At 32.2% G+C, this 15108-nt stretch overlaps 1 protein-coding gene across 1 annotated transcript in view; it reads left to right on the top strand.

Annotated features, from left to right (window-relative positions):
* Window positions 1–1402: 1402 nt before the first annotated feature.
* LOC126818391 (ceramide transfer protein) overlaps window positions 1403–15108 on the top strand; it is a 32984-nt gene continuing 19278 nt past the window's right edge. The window contains exons 1-2 of the mRNA XM_050545793.1: window positions 1403–1781; window positions 8295–8411. Coding sequence (XP_050401750.1) covers window positions 1548–1781; window positions 8295–8411 — 351 coding nt within the window. The 5' untranslated portion in view covers window positions 1403–1547. The remainder of the gene's footprint in view (window positions 1782–8294; window positions 8412–15108) is intronic.

Below are 15108 nucleotides of genomic sequence, written 5' to 3'. Positions count from 1 at the left end.
GGCTTTTAACACAAAATTAAGCAGTTTTCTTCTCCAAAATATAATTGTAATTGGCCCATAAATTGGTACCTGTCATCAGTAATTACTGGAAGCCATGATTTAACTAAGACATGGATACCATATTCGCCATATTATTTTACAATAATTTTCAATTTTTGACTGTATCAAAGAAAATTAGATTGTGATAATGGGATGTAGAGCAGGCTGAAATGCTACAACTTGGATAGAATTTTATTCCTTTCCATTGCACATGTAGGCCTAAGCAAATTACCCCAAAAAATGATTGTATGTATATATAAAAAAAATGGTAAGTATTAAAGATGATATGTTAAATTCCACTTCATAGGAGTTGATAATCATTAATACTTTGGAACCAAAGAAATGCTTGTTATTATTAGACGTTGGTGGTCTTGCTGAAGTGGAGTTAACTTCTTCAAAATATTTTACTAAAATTTAATTCATTTTTTGAATACTATCATAGAAACATAATTATATATTTTTAGAATACAAATTAATTTGGCTATAAACTTTGCTTTGTGGACTAGGGCCACAGTTATTTCCCCTTATTTCATTATAAATGAATGTTGTGCTGAGATACATTTTGGATGAGCATTTATGAATACTCCCATTTTAGGGAAAATGCAGAGAATATTTTCATTTCTCTTTTACAGATTACATGTTTATTTCTGCATACTTAGTGAAGAGGTCAGTTTGCTAATGAGTTAAATAACCAAGATCAGATAATTTGTGCTTTTGAGATGACAACTCTTAAAAAAGTTTTACAGAATAGATTTAGTTACACACTTTACAAAGTAATTCAAACTCTAGAAACACATCTATTCATTTTGAAATAATAGGACATGTGCATGTTGATTCAATTTAATTTTTGACTTTAACCATCAAATTAATTGACAGTTATATAATATGGTATATATATTTCTGATGCTGAAAATAAGGAAGTACATGAATGTAGTCGGATTTGTTTTTTTTTTAACATATTACTACATCACGTTTTTCCTTTATATTTTTGGGATGGAAAGTGTTTGAGTCAGTTCTGGGGTAATAATCTTGATTTAAATAGGAAAGTACAATTATGTGAACAGGCGTTGAAAAAATATAGTTGGTCAACCACATTCAAGATGTTTATCCATTGACCTTATAAATAGTATTATAAAGTCCAAATTATAATTATAATAATCATGATATAATCATATTTTGCAATAAAATCCAACTGTTTAAAGGGTTGTAACTCACGCGTGTTGTAGGCCAATACATTGCTGGAATTAACATTGAAATACATTTAAAGGAATAAAAACAATGGTGGCGTGATCCCTGATTTTTAGGTTAAAATTGGTGGAGTTATCGCCCCTAGATCAAATATTATCTCGCTGGTGACGTCATTGTAACATCGTGACCCGAAAATGGCTTCCGCAAGTGGTGTTTATGATCGGCCAACAACTATGTAGGCTTGTCGTTATTTCCGCATGTTTTGTTAATTCTTGTTCTTAAACGAATGGTTATCACCTTTGTTACATTTGAGGTTATTGATGATGTCGGAGGAGAGGGACATTTTATGTTTTACCGACGATGAGGACGAATTAGAAGAAGAACCGTCGGCGCAAGAGCTACAGGGTACAATCAGCAAGTGGACAAATTATTTACATGGTTGGCAAGACCGATTTATTGTTCTAAAAGATTCAACTCTAAGTTATTATAAATCTGAAGATGAAACGGCATTTGGATGTAGAGGTGCCGTGAGTCTGAGTAAAGCAACTGTTACGGTAAGTTCCAATGCTTCCATTTCATTTCTGAAATTCCACAAATAATTTTCTATTAGTATTAATGTCACCTGGAGTGGTGTATTTCATTTCACGTGACTTTTACTCGTAATCAAGTAGTGTATTGAATTACAGAATGACTCGTTTGTGTTTATGGTGATAGATCTATATTGTTAACAAAAATCGAGTGATCTAAATTAATTTTGTACCCTACCTGGTCCTGATCCTGATGATGGCAGAAGGCATGGGCACTCATTATTGTTATTCATCCAATATTGAATATTATGATGTATGCGTAGCGTAGGCTATTTGCATACGATTAAAGTTTTAAGTACCAACCCTTAGCTAAGTATCTAATAAGCATCCAAAGTCTTCGACATTGAGAACTTGAATTATTTGTCAATTTAAATCAACATCGATGGGCTTCTGATATCCAATATTTAACTTTTAAGACAAAATAATAAACATTTTACTATTGCTACACGATTCGTGTACCATAATGTGTTTCAGCTCCATTTGTAACAGGGACTCGAAGAACGAGGCTAGACATATTCCACAAGTCATGTCAAACGGTGACCCTACATGTATATTCTTATATGGAGAGCATCCATGTGCAATAAATACTATTTGTGTAGACTGAAATAATCAGAGCTTGAGGTTGCCATTCGATTGAGACTTTTGGCGTATATTGCCAACCATAACTGATTTAAAATTAGAGTAAAAACGGAAACGATTGAATGTAAATCAGTTTATATACATTCATATACTGTTTGATTTCATTTATATTTACTAAACAATATCTAAATATATTGTTATTTTATGGGTCAACATAATTTCATTTTGAATTTAGTTCAGGAGGAATTTTTTTGTTGTTTTCCTATCCACATTGTCATTGCCCAGTATGGATCTTTTGATGTGAATGTTGTTAATTGTTAATCAAAAGATTTAATTACACAACCTGTTGTGAACCTACAAGTAGCACACATTCATTTAAAAGTTTGTCATTGTTCAATACCAGTTAAGACTCAAGAGCTACCAGTAGGCCTATTGTTGACATCCACACAGGCAGTGACCGCCCTAGACATTCGCCAATTCGCCAATGGCGACAATTATTTTTATTGGCGAATAAAGTGGTGATACTGGCGAAAAATTTGGCGAATGAATTTTAGAGAGTGTTATTTCGTAAATCTGCTAATATTAAACTTTAAATCGTCTCGTTCAACGCTTCTTTCGATCGACTCGATGGAGTGTCTATTGTTAGTACATTAATTACTCTAGTCTCAATCTTACAAGTCGCAAATCAGTCAATGTTACGCATTAAAAAACGACCGAAAGATCGAGTCTCGAGACTATAAAAAACCAATAAGCCCCTTTTGTGTGGCACTGCGTTGTTTACATTCGCTTTACTATAAGTTTTCTTTACTTACGCAGCAAATAAATGAAACGCACAATAATGACAACTAATACTAGTAAACCCAAAATAAGGATATATTCCTTTTTCCTTCCTACGACTACTGTTAGTCCAGAATCTACTTCCGTGAGTGAGAGTGTCATCTCGGACGCAAGTCCTTCGTTGGCTTCATCAACATGTGGACAAAAATTAGACCTTTAACCGAGACCGTCGAGCTAACCCTCAATGACCTCATGTTTATAAAAATGGATGGACCGGAAAGCATAAATTTTGAATTTGTCAGAGCATTTGATCAGTGGTGTCTTAAAAAGAATCGTCGTGTCTTTTCTGTTATGACGGAGTAAATTAAATCATGTGACTGTGAAGTACGTCCTATAAACATTTTTTTGTTATCTGCATTCATTCTCTCAATAATGTGAACTTTTGCATGTGGACAAGGAGATAAAATAATATTCTTGTGTACTTATATAAGTACATATTAAACATTTATTTTCATTTTTAATTAACAAAAATATGAATAAAAATGATATAAAATATTTGGCTAAAACTTTCTGAATTGGCTAATAAAATTTTGATTTGGCTAAAAATTTGGCTAAAGGTTTTAAGAGTCTAGGGCGGTCAGTGACAGGGTAAAATTAATTTTCTATTGACTTAAACATTAACAATACACAATTATCATTATGGATTAAGTGTAAAATAATCTCTAATTCCTCCATGGCCAGATCAATGTGACACATGTTATGGAGAGTTAAAAGTTGAAAAAGTCTTATTCGATTTCGAAGGACAAATTAAACTGTTCATTGTCTTAATTCATTAATTGACTTAATGAATATATAAACTTTAAACTAAGGCGGGGCTTTATGTAGACTTTGCAACTTGGAGCAACTGCTTTCAACAGCGATTGCTTATGTCAATCGAATCAGCGATTACACTTAACATTAACAGTGACTGTTAATTTATTCATCACATGATCAACAAAAAAGCAAATAACTTAGAAGAAGCCCCCCAAAAGTAAGTATTGGTCCCGCCACAATTCTGTTACTACATCATGTACATTATTGTTGACATCATCGAAGTAATGAAAAGGGGATGCCTTCATTCGTTACCATTTTGCCTATTTTAGTGTTTATAAATTCACATGATGCTATTTTCATGGAAACGAGTTAACGCCTGTTGTAAGTGTAAGACCGCCCATGTGATATCAACTAGTTGAAGCTACTTGTAGTGAGCTCAGTGTGGGCAACAGACTTCAACTGACTGTCAAAACTACATGTACATGTAGTTGCTTTGAGTTGTAAAAGGTGCTCAGGTCGACCTTTTTTAGTTGATCAGTGTTGCCGAAATGCCAGTTGCTCTCGGTTGTAAGGTCGATATAAGTCTCGCTTGAGAGAAAAATAATATAATATTTTTTTTAAGTATGTACCTGGGCATAATATCGATGCAAGTTCAGGGGAACAGACTCAACATGTAAAACAATTTGTGCATTCTTGAACACTTCACTTGACTGAAATGATCTTTATAGTAAATTACTAATTACTTCTGAAAAGCTTATCTGACCAAATAGTTCAAAGACCATAAAGTAGCTATTTATTTATTTGAACAGATTAATTAGACCAAAAGAGTAAATTTATAGTAGATACATGTTACAGTCTTGTTGATTTTGACTATAGAAGGCACAGAGAAAATATTTGCTACCAATCAACTGTCAAATATTTGTGCAAGAACAAATAGTTAACTCACGGTGAAGCGCTTAGAAATTACCAGCGGGCATAATTTAGCACTATATATAAGACAATTATTATTATTAAACCGATAGATTTTGTCACAAACACTTTGTGTTGAAAATACATTTGTTTTTTTAGCCAGGCCATAACTCATGGCAGTGGACATACCGGTACAAGTAATATACATGTATGTATACAGTTGTGCCACAACTTGTGGTCTGGATGACAGTGAGTTGAGTGAGCTACTGTAATTGTTCAATATAGGGTGATATTTAGTTCAAATGTAATCAATGTGTGTAATGGTACATGTACTAAAAAGTAACCAAATTAAAGACAAGACTTCTCCCAATGGATGTCAAAATAATATGATAACAATTTTTTTTTCTGTAAATAAATTCAGACCTCAGTTCTAAATACAGGGTTGGATACTTTCGGTATTTTTGTGGTATACATGTACATTTCTTGAATGACGGCAAGTCTGATATTACCTGATCTAAGCTATAATTTGCAGTGTCCAAACGACAGATTTAAAAAGATAATTAACTGGTAGTTATGGTACAATAATAGTTTGATCTTAAGTGAGTGTTGCAATGATACTAAAAGATGCATATCATCAATCTTGATTAATCACGATTTTTAAAATATCACAATTTAGAAAATATAACAGATATCACAATATCTTGTCTACATGTAGTAGGTATGTACCTGTAAGATTGCACATGTGCCTGTTGTGCTATGGAAGGTTAACATTGCCAATATTATTTCAATCTTCACTGTATAAACTGCATACATTGTATGTCAGCAGTTCAAAATACGTATTTTAGTTTTACAAAATGCAATTTCCATTGCTCCACAATACCAATGTCACAGTGTTAAAATACAGAAATACACTTTTCATTAATACAAATACAGTATTACAAATAGTTATTTTGCACATTACACTTCTCCGTTCTGCATTTTTCATAATAGACAAATGCATAATAGAACTTAGCATATTAGAATACCTTATATGGGATCTAGGACAAAGCTTAATAATTTACGCGATCAATCTAATGAAAATCGGACCAAAACTGCCGGACAAAATAGCCACCCCTCGTATGCAAATAGTGTATATTGTATATCAAGGTTGTGGACCCAAGGTTTATAACCCAAAAATCTTGATTCCTTTCGATATTCACGCATATCGGATTTGAACTTCCTGAATTATGGCCCTTGATTGTACAGAAAATCACGTTTTTAGGTTGGGGTCCCTCTAGAGGTCACAATTTTTATCCGATTGAAAAAAACGTCTGGATATTTCACGATTACACCCCAATTTTTGCTGAGTTAGAATTTGTGAAAATCAGACCAAAACTGCCGGACCAAATGGCCTCCCCTTACCTAGTACACAAATAGTGTAAATATATGGTATATCAAGGTTGTGGACCCTCTAGAAGTCACAATGTTGATCCGATTTTGATGAAACTTGAAATATATCTTTATAACCTTAAGATCTTGGTTCCTGTCGATATTAGCGCATATCGGATCATAACTTCCTAAATAATGGCCTTTGATTATACGAAAAATAGCTTTTTGTTTAGCTTGTTTTCTATCCATCTCTTGCAAAATGTGGACGTATCCTGTCTGGCAGCCGCTGGTTATTTTCGCAGTTAAAGATACATTATTCAAGAGCTAAATTTGACTAGTGCAGGTCTTTCTTTAGGCCTTAGATTTAAATGTTATATAAATTATTAATTAGACATTAATTAACTTACATGTACATTTTACGAAGACCATAATCAACTCTTAATGGCATCGGATGCTCAGGATTTTAATTAGATTAAAATGGTTATGGCCATTTAATGATTTGATTTAAAAATGGGAAAGAGAGACTACATGTAAGTCTCGAATATTCCAGTACTGTGGTTACACATTTTGTCAAAACTACAGTGATAACTTGACTCAGTAGAATAAAGTGATTTGGATGAAATTTTCAATATATTCATTTTGCATTATCTATTTTTGAACTATTATAGCAAAGATGGTCAGCTCTTTATTTAAATCTTACATAATGTATCTTTAAGTGGAATAATACCACATTATGTTTGAGCATGTGTCTATTCAGACTGATAATGATATTGACATGATAATATGGAATTGAAATCAGGATTAATTATTTGTGGTAAACATGTAAATTGCTTTATCCCTACATATTGTACTATATAAAACAAGATAAGTGTAATTGAAATCAGGATTAATTATTTGTGGTAAACATGTAAATTGCTTTATCCCTACATATTGTACTATATAAAACAAGATAAGTGTAAGCTTACTGGTAAGCATACTGCACACAGAATCAAGGATGATTTAAAAATGTCAGTTTGTTTCCTTTACAATCAATAATTTACAAGTTTAAGACAGGGTTTAAAAATGTGATCTATCATCTATTCATTTGTGGAATTCTATGGTACAGTAACATGACTCGCCAGTAATAGCACAGTTGTAGTTTATATCAGTATTTAGCGTACAACATGTATTATCGATACACTGAGAATTATGTTTCAATAGTGTGTGTAGGCAATAAGAACAATATATTATCAATCAGCCTACTAGTACTAATTAACAATCCATGTATATTATTTATTTAGTATGATAATACAGTGTATAGGTACACATACATGTAAGCTTATAACTAATCTTGTTTAAGATGTAGTTTAAGATTATGCTTAGGACAGAAGGCAAGCACTGACTTGAATCAGCAGGTCACATACATTACCAACATGTTTAATTAAGATGTCATTCATTGCGGAAAATTCTGACGAAGGTCATATTTCTGCTTCGTCTGTCTGGTACATGTAAAAATGACGTTTAACCCATCAAACTACCGGTACATGTACATGCAGTTCATTTCATGCAATACATGATGTACATGACCATTGTACATGTAATTCACCTGTCACAGATTCTGTCAGACACAAAGTATCACACAACATATATAACATATACATGTACATTGTGTAATAATTTGTGTCTGACAATGCCTGTGACAGGTGTATTATTTCCACGGGATTTCCATACTTGTGTGATAATTTGTACTGGACAAAGTCTAGGACAGGTGTCATATTTCCAGGCTTGGATACATATAACTAGTGCATGTATCCATACAATGGAAACTGGTAGCAAGCCGAAAATGTTTCTTGGAAATGGTCATCTATACATACATGTATAATATTGTAAACTCTGTAACCTCCCTGTAAGATAAAGCTTACAGTTACGCATGCAATAAAAGCAAACCAATTTACATGTAAAAGCCGGAGCAGTTATAATGTTATTTGATTTGAAAATGAATAATCGCATCAAGAAATTCTACAATTTACGTTTGTTTTTGTTACTATATTACAGCCTCATCAGTTCGATGAATGTAGATTTGATGTCTGTGTTGGTGACAGTGTGTGGTATTTACGTGCTACAAATCCTGAAGAAAGACAACATTGGATAGATGACATTGAAATACACAGGGTTTGTACATTATTTCCCATCTTTCTCAAGTTTCTCATTGAAATGTTGTTTTATATTGTCGTCAACCCCATGCACATTTTGTCCAGCAAACAAATTTTTCTGTGTTTTTATTGATACCGGTACAGTGTATTATTAAAACATGTCTGACACTAAGTTGAAAATGTCAGGAGCTACGTACAACATGTATGGTACATGTATATGTTGTTCATATGTTGTCATGTTGAACTAAAATCGTTATATCCAGGCCTGCATCTGTCTGATTGCCATGACTTTAAATCCCTTCTCTGCAATCTAGTGAATTCTTATTAAACTATTTCAATTTTATCCCAAAAGTTAAAATCAATCATGTTTATTAAGGAATTTGGTCACCTGTTGTTTCAAAATAAAATAACCACCTGAAATTTAATGGTAAAATATTTACCAAGAAAATGAAGGGTCACACTTTAATAACTTGTGACTGTATGTACATGTACCTTGTAATATCTATAACTAGAATGTATAATGGAAATAAACCTAATGCATAAATAATAAGGTCATGGTCACAGTGAACATAATTGTACAATCTAAGCCTATTAATGTGCTAAATAAACAAAAACTAGATACCCAAACAGAAAAGTGATTACAGAAATTATAAAAGTGCTTTTATGACCAATGTTATCAAATTATTCATGATCTGATTGTTAGCCATCCACATTCAATGGGGTGTGAATTCATGCTCCTGTGCAGATGACAGACAAGTTGCAGAAATTTTGCATGATCACTGGAGCAGTCTAAAATTTCTTTGTGTATGAATATGAGCAAGACATGCTTCATATATTTTATGAGAGTCCCTTTGCATTCGGGTTATATTACATGTATGAGCTGGATACTGGAGAGTAGGATATTAAAGATTTATTTCATATTTTATTACCATCTTTTTAAGAGAAATAAAAATGTAAACTGATCAATATGTTGAGTCCTGTTCACTACTGGTATGTGGTGTGGTATTCAATTTATTATTTTTTAAAAAATTAAATTGTTGCAAAATAGCAACTGTTGCTTTATAATTGTAAGTTTTTATTACATTCATTTGGCTTAAAATTCTCTATCTTGATATCTTTACCCACTCAGCATAACACATAATGAGTTACAAACTGTTACATATTATGAACACGAGGAAATGTCAGTTATGTAGAAAACCTGCTGCTCTAATAATCATAGTATGGTATTTTCTTTCTATAAATATATCATTGTGGAATTCCATCTTTAGGCTATAGAATTGAGGATGTTGGTGTGTTTTCCCCAGAGTCTCTCCCTGTGAATTTTGATTTTATTTCTTTGATCAGAAGAGGGTATCATTACTATATGTATGTTCAGTTGTTCTTCATGGAACTTAATACACATGTATCTATAATAAATACATGCTGATACATATTCAGTAATCTGCTTAACAAGTTAATACTAGTAGTAACAGAAGTATGTACCTACAGAAGTACATATAATAATGATTTACATTACATGTACTATATGGAAAAAAGCACATGGCTGCTCTTCTCAAAAGATTTAATTTTTAATTTGCAAATTTTTGATATTTTAAACAAAACATTGTTCACAGAACTCAAGTGGTTATAATAAGTTATATATTTATCAAGTTACAAAGAACTAAAACATAAATGGGTTTTGCCACAGCTTAGCTACATGTACATGTAGCTTAAAGATCTTGGTAGGTTTCATTTTATGTTCAATGAAATATAAGTAAAATTATGGTGCCATTGCTTCTTGTTGTATTTGATAAAATATATTCCAAGACGGTATTGAATTAACTCCTTACTTGAAAGTACAGGCGATGGGTGGAAGAATATCTTTACAGTGCAGGCAAGATGAGTTATGTCCATAGACTTGAAATTACGCCCTCCCCCCGGACCAACAGACCCCTAATTATTGCCTGGCAACCTATCTTTAATAATCTTAGGAAATGAAGTGAAAAATATATTTAAAATTGATTTCTTGTTGATGGTGCGATCTTCAGAGTAATAAATACTACCAGAAGATGGCTTATGTGATTCTTGGATTCTTGCTGTATAAATTACATACATACAGTATGATTGACAGGAAATGTTAAGATGTTTTATTTATTACCGATATAATCAATATAAGAGAGCCCTGACATTTACTTTAACTGGTAATAATATTGAATTTTGTGACAACTTTCCTTTAGAAGTATTGTATATCTTGTTTAATGTTAAACTTGGAGATATTAACAAGATAATTACAGCTTCAAATATTGGCATTTATCGTATAGCTAACAATTGATGTTTTTAAAGGGTACGAAAGTGATAGGATACCAACCAATCTTGTTATATTAAGTTCAGTTCTCCTACCATCATGTTAAATTATTGAAAACATTATATGGCACTCAAGTCTTCATTTCATTGATTTTGGGTAGTTTATTGATTAGATTATTTTTATTACCGTACTAAAAGTAACTATTAAATATTCTTAGGTGAATAGGTTTTTGGTTTTTGTATAGCATCTGATTGATTTTAAATTTATACACAGACATAGAATTGATTTTCAATGTTTTCGGATAATTACCTTCTGATTTACAATGTATTGCACTTGATCTGACCACCATTAAAATTCAAGTGACCGAAAACTGCTATTCTAAATAATCATTTATGGCCTGATTGGAGTTGGACGACATAGTTGTTGTAGGTGTATGTTTTGTTGCAATTTATTTTTATTTCATACATTAAAGGACATAAAGTTCTTACTCCGTATAGTCCTGAGTTTTTGACATGACATTGTATTGACAATCACAATCAATAGTCATGTTGTTATCTTACCCTGAAAATATGGGCTCTTGTTATCCAATATTTAAGACATAGTTAACAACTTTAAAGGACAATATTGGTGCCAGTCATTATCACATATGTGATAGAGTTGGTTAAACATATTCCAAATATAATTTTAACACAGAGATCATTGCTACGATAGCTGAGTAATACATAGTTAACAACTTTAAAGGACAATATTGGTGCCAGTCATTATCACATATGTGATAGAGTTGGTTAAACATATTCCAAATATAATTTTAACACAGAGATCATTGCTACGATAGCTGAGTAATACAGTTTTCCAGAATCGGAAGTGACGAACGGCAAAGGAAAACACAAGTCATCTCTCTATATAACTGACTGATGTGACGAGTGATAACGGATATACGGCCGAATTTCTGCTCACTAATAATTCATTCGAAGACCAAAAGTTGTTGTATGAGATTGTGAGACGATATCTGACAATTCATAAAAAGAATTGACTGCCACTAGATAAATGAACACGAAAGAAAAACAGAAAAAGTCTGTGCATTACCATGTTTTTATAAGATATAGAATGAATATAAACAAGGGAATGTACGGACTATTTCTATTTTTCTCGTGTTCTCTTATCTAATGACATTCAATTACTTTATTGAATTGTCAGGTATCCTCTTACAGTCCCATATATCAACTTTTGGTCTCCGAAGGAATTATTAGTGAGCAGAAATTCGGCCGGATATCCGTTATCACTCGTCACATCAGTCGGTTATATAGAGAGATGCCTCGTGTTTTCCTTTGGCGTTCGTCACTTCCGACTCAGGAAACCTGTATTACTCAGCTATCGTAGCAATGATCCCTGTGTTAAAATTATATTTGGAATGTGTTTAACCAGCTCTATCACATATGTGATAATGACTGGCACCAATATTGTCCTTTAAGACCAGTGCACGACAAAGTATACTATTTGCTCTTGAGTGCCATGTAATAAAGCACCTTGATGAAGGAGGCAAAAATCAATGGGTAAATGCAACATTTGACAATTCTCCCGATGTAGAACGGACCAACAAGGCGATAGCAACTACCATTCAATTCGAACTGCTCATATACTTAGACATAACTGATTAGAAATAATAAAGAGATATTCCAAAAAATAAATTTATATATATACACATTCATATGACATTAATAATATGTGCTTTTTGCCCCATTTTCGCCCATATGTAACTTATCGAAAAGTTCAACTTGAAGATAGTATTGGATTATTATAAATTTATGTCAGATGTGGCAAGATATGATTCTTTTTGACAAACAACAATGAATTACAGTGAAAAATACAAGTTAAGGACTCCAAAAAAGCCTTAGAACAGAGGTGGGGTAGAGTGGTATTTTCATAAGGTAGTTTAATTGGAATGGATAGGAGCGGTCAGGGGACTTCCTCCGTTGAGAAATACTTTTTGGAAACAAATATACAGTAACTAAGGAAGAAATTTGGATTGTAAAACTTTTGGATAATCTTTATACGTTTCTACTGGTTCCCTATGGTTGCTTATCATTGGAAAGTAGTACAAATATTTACTGTGAGCCAAGGGAACACAACACTCTCCAATTAGGATTAATTGTTTGGCTCTGACACTAAAGTTGGCAATAAATTACAAGTGTGTTTATGTTAGATGAAGTATCATCCTGGTATGTCCGACTATGTTTACTAAACTATTTACTTAGGAAAATGATTTGAAATACTAGGATAAACTGAGGGGTTCAGTGCAGGTACTTGGAAAATATTTCCCTCACCCACAGAATAAGTGAATCCTTAATAGAATTCAGACTGATGATGGAGTGGTGGGGAGGGGGAGACACTGATTAATTAGTAATTAGTCTTTAAATTTTATGTAGAAGCTTTTACTTTTATTATTCTTCTAAAATAAAACATCAGATAATAGTAAGCTATTAGTATTACTGACAATTTTAACAATTTACTTAGAATATTTTCTAGACTCCAAATAAATGCTTATATTGAACCCAGTTAGATGCAAAATGTAGGAAAAACTGCAACTGGTTTTGTCACAGACTTTAATCAGATTCAGTTCAAATCATAAGAAAATAATTACTTGTGTATTAATGTGTCAGAAATATGACAAGAAATACTCTGGATGAACATTGGAATTTCAGATTTCCTTCTAGAGTGAAAGCTATGAGGAAATATGACTCCTGGGAACAGGAGAGAAGAGTAGTTACTACTACTAGTAATAATATTTTTACAACCTTGTATGTAACATTACCGTGTAAATAACAGACAAATGACAAGTTGCATAATAACTAGTCCAAAAAATCTGATCTGTAAAATCATTATCCTTTCATTGTGGTTGGATTTAATGTCCTAATTAACATGCTCATGGTAAACTACATTGATCCCTGGCTGTGTGAAATAAGACCAGTAGAATAATATACATGTACATTTATGAGTTATCCCTATAATGTAAAATATGTACATGTATATTTATGATTTATCTCTATATTTATAAATATGTCTACTGTCAGACTGTAATTAATTCGATTTAATCTTAAATAAAACAAAGATATTAGTTCAATCTAATCTTAAATAAAACAATGAATGCTAGAAGTTGATACAAGTATGTTTATCAGATGTAGGGTGGTATAAATTACTGTATTTTGTTTACTACATGTATATATCTAAAACTTGTAAACAAAGTCTGTTATTGATTGGAATAATAACAATATTTCCCATGAGACACATTTATAACAAATAACATGACTAACTGACCTTGGACTTGATAAGTATTCAAATACGAAATACATGTCTACAGGTAGAATTTCACTGGACTTTATTAATATTACATTTAGAATTACTGGATAAACTTTGAGTAGCAAAGTTATTATTAAACTGTTTCTAATCCCATCTTTACTACTGTTAGCTTGAAAAACACCTGGTTTGCATTGATAAGGTTAATGACTGTATTCATTTATAACATTGTAAACTACCGGTTAATTAAAATCTTTTCTTTTATTAGGTTAATGTACATTATGAATTCAATAACAATAGAGGTCATTAATAGAATTTTTGCATTAGATACTTTTTTTTAAATCGGGCCTTATATTAGCTGCCTCCGAGATCAATATTTCATAAACCTTTAAAAACAAAGGGAACAGGATCAGCCAAACACAACATAAGTGATCTGTTTTCAACTCTTCATCTAGTGTTTTATTTGTTCAGTTCAATGTAGTTGGCTATTATTCAGATTTGTGAACATGTAAAATGAAACCCATTGTTACAAAATAAGAAAACTTACATCAAAACTGAATTTTTTTTAAACTGACAACACTGACAAAAATCAGCATGGTCGAGTAAGCTTATAAGCTTATAAAATATATTATAATGTACAGAATTGTGTACGTTTTTATACGCCCACATTTTCATGTGGACGTATATTATCGTCGGCCCTGTCTGTCTCTCTGTACGTCCACTCTACAGGTCACAATTCTTATCCGATTTTCACGAAACTTAAAATATAGGTTTATCTCCAAAAGATCTTGTATGCAAATAGTGTAAAAATATGGTACATGTGTATCAAAATTTTGGACCCTCTAAGAAGTCACAATTTTGATTTGATTAATGATGAAACTTGAAATACATGTTTGTAACCCAAAAATCTTGGTTCCTTTCGATATTCGCGCATATCGGATCGGAACTTCCTGAATTATGACCCTTGATTGTACAAACAAATATGTTTTTAGCTTGTAACAATTTTTATCCGATTTAAAAAACGTATCAACATTACACCCGAATGAATATATCACCGTTACACCCTAATGATGGTTGAATGTCATGAAAATCATACCAAAACTGCCGGACAAAATGGCCGCCCTCATACACAAATAGT

Source organism: Patella vulgata, chromosome 4 (assembly GCF_932274485.2).
Source record: "Patella vulgata chromosome 4, xgPatVulg1.2, whole genome shotgun sequence".
NCBI classification, from domain to species: Eukaryota; Metazoa; Mollusca; class Gastropoda; family Patellidae; genus Patella; species Patella vulgata.
This window is presented reverse-complemented; position numbering and strand designations above follow the sequence as displayed.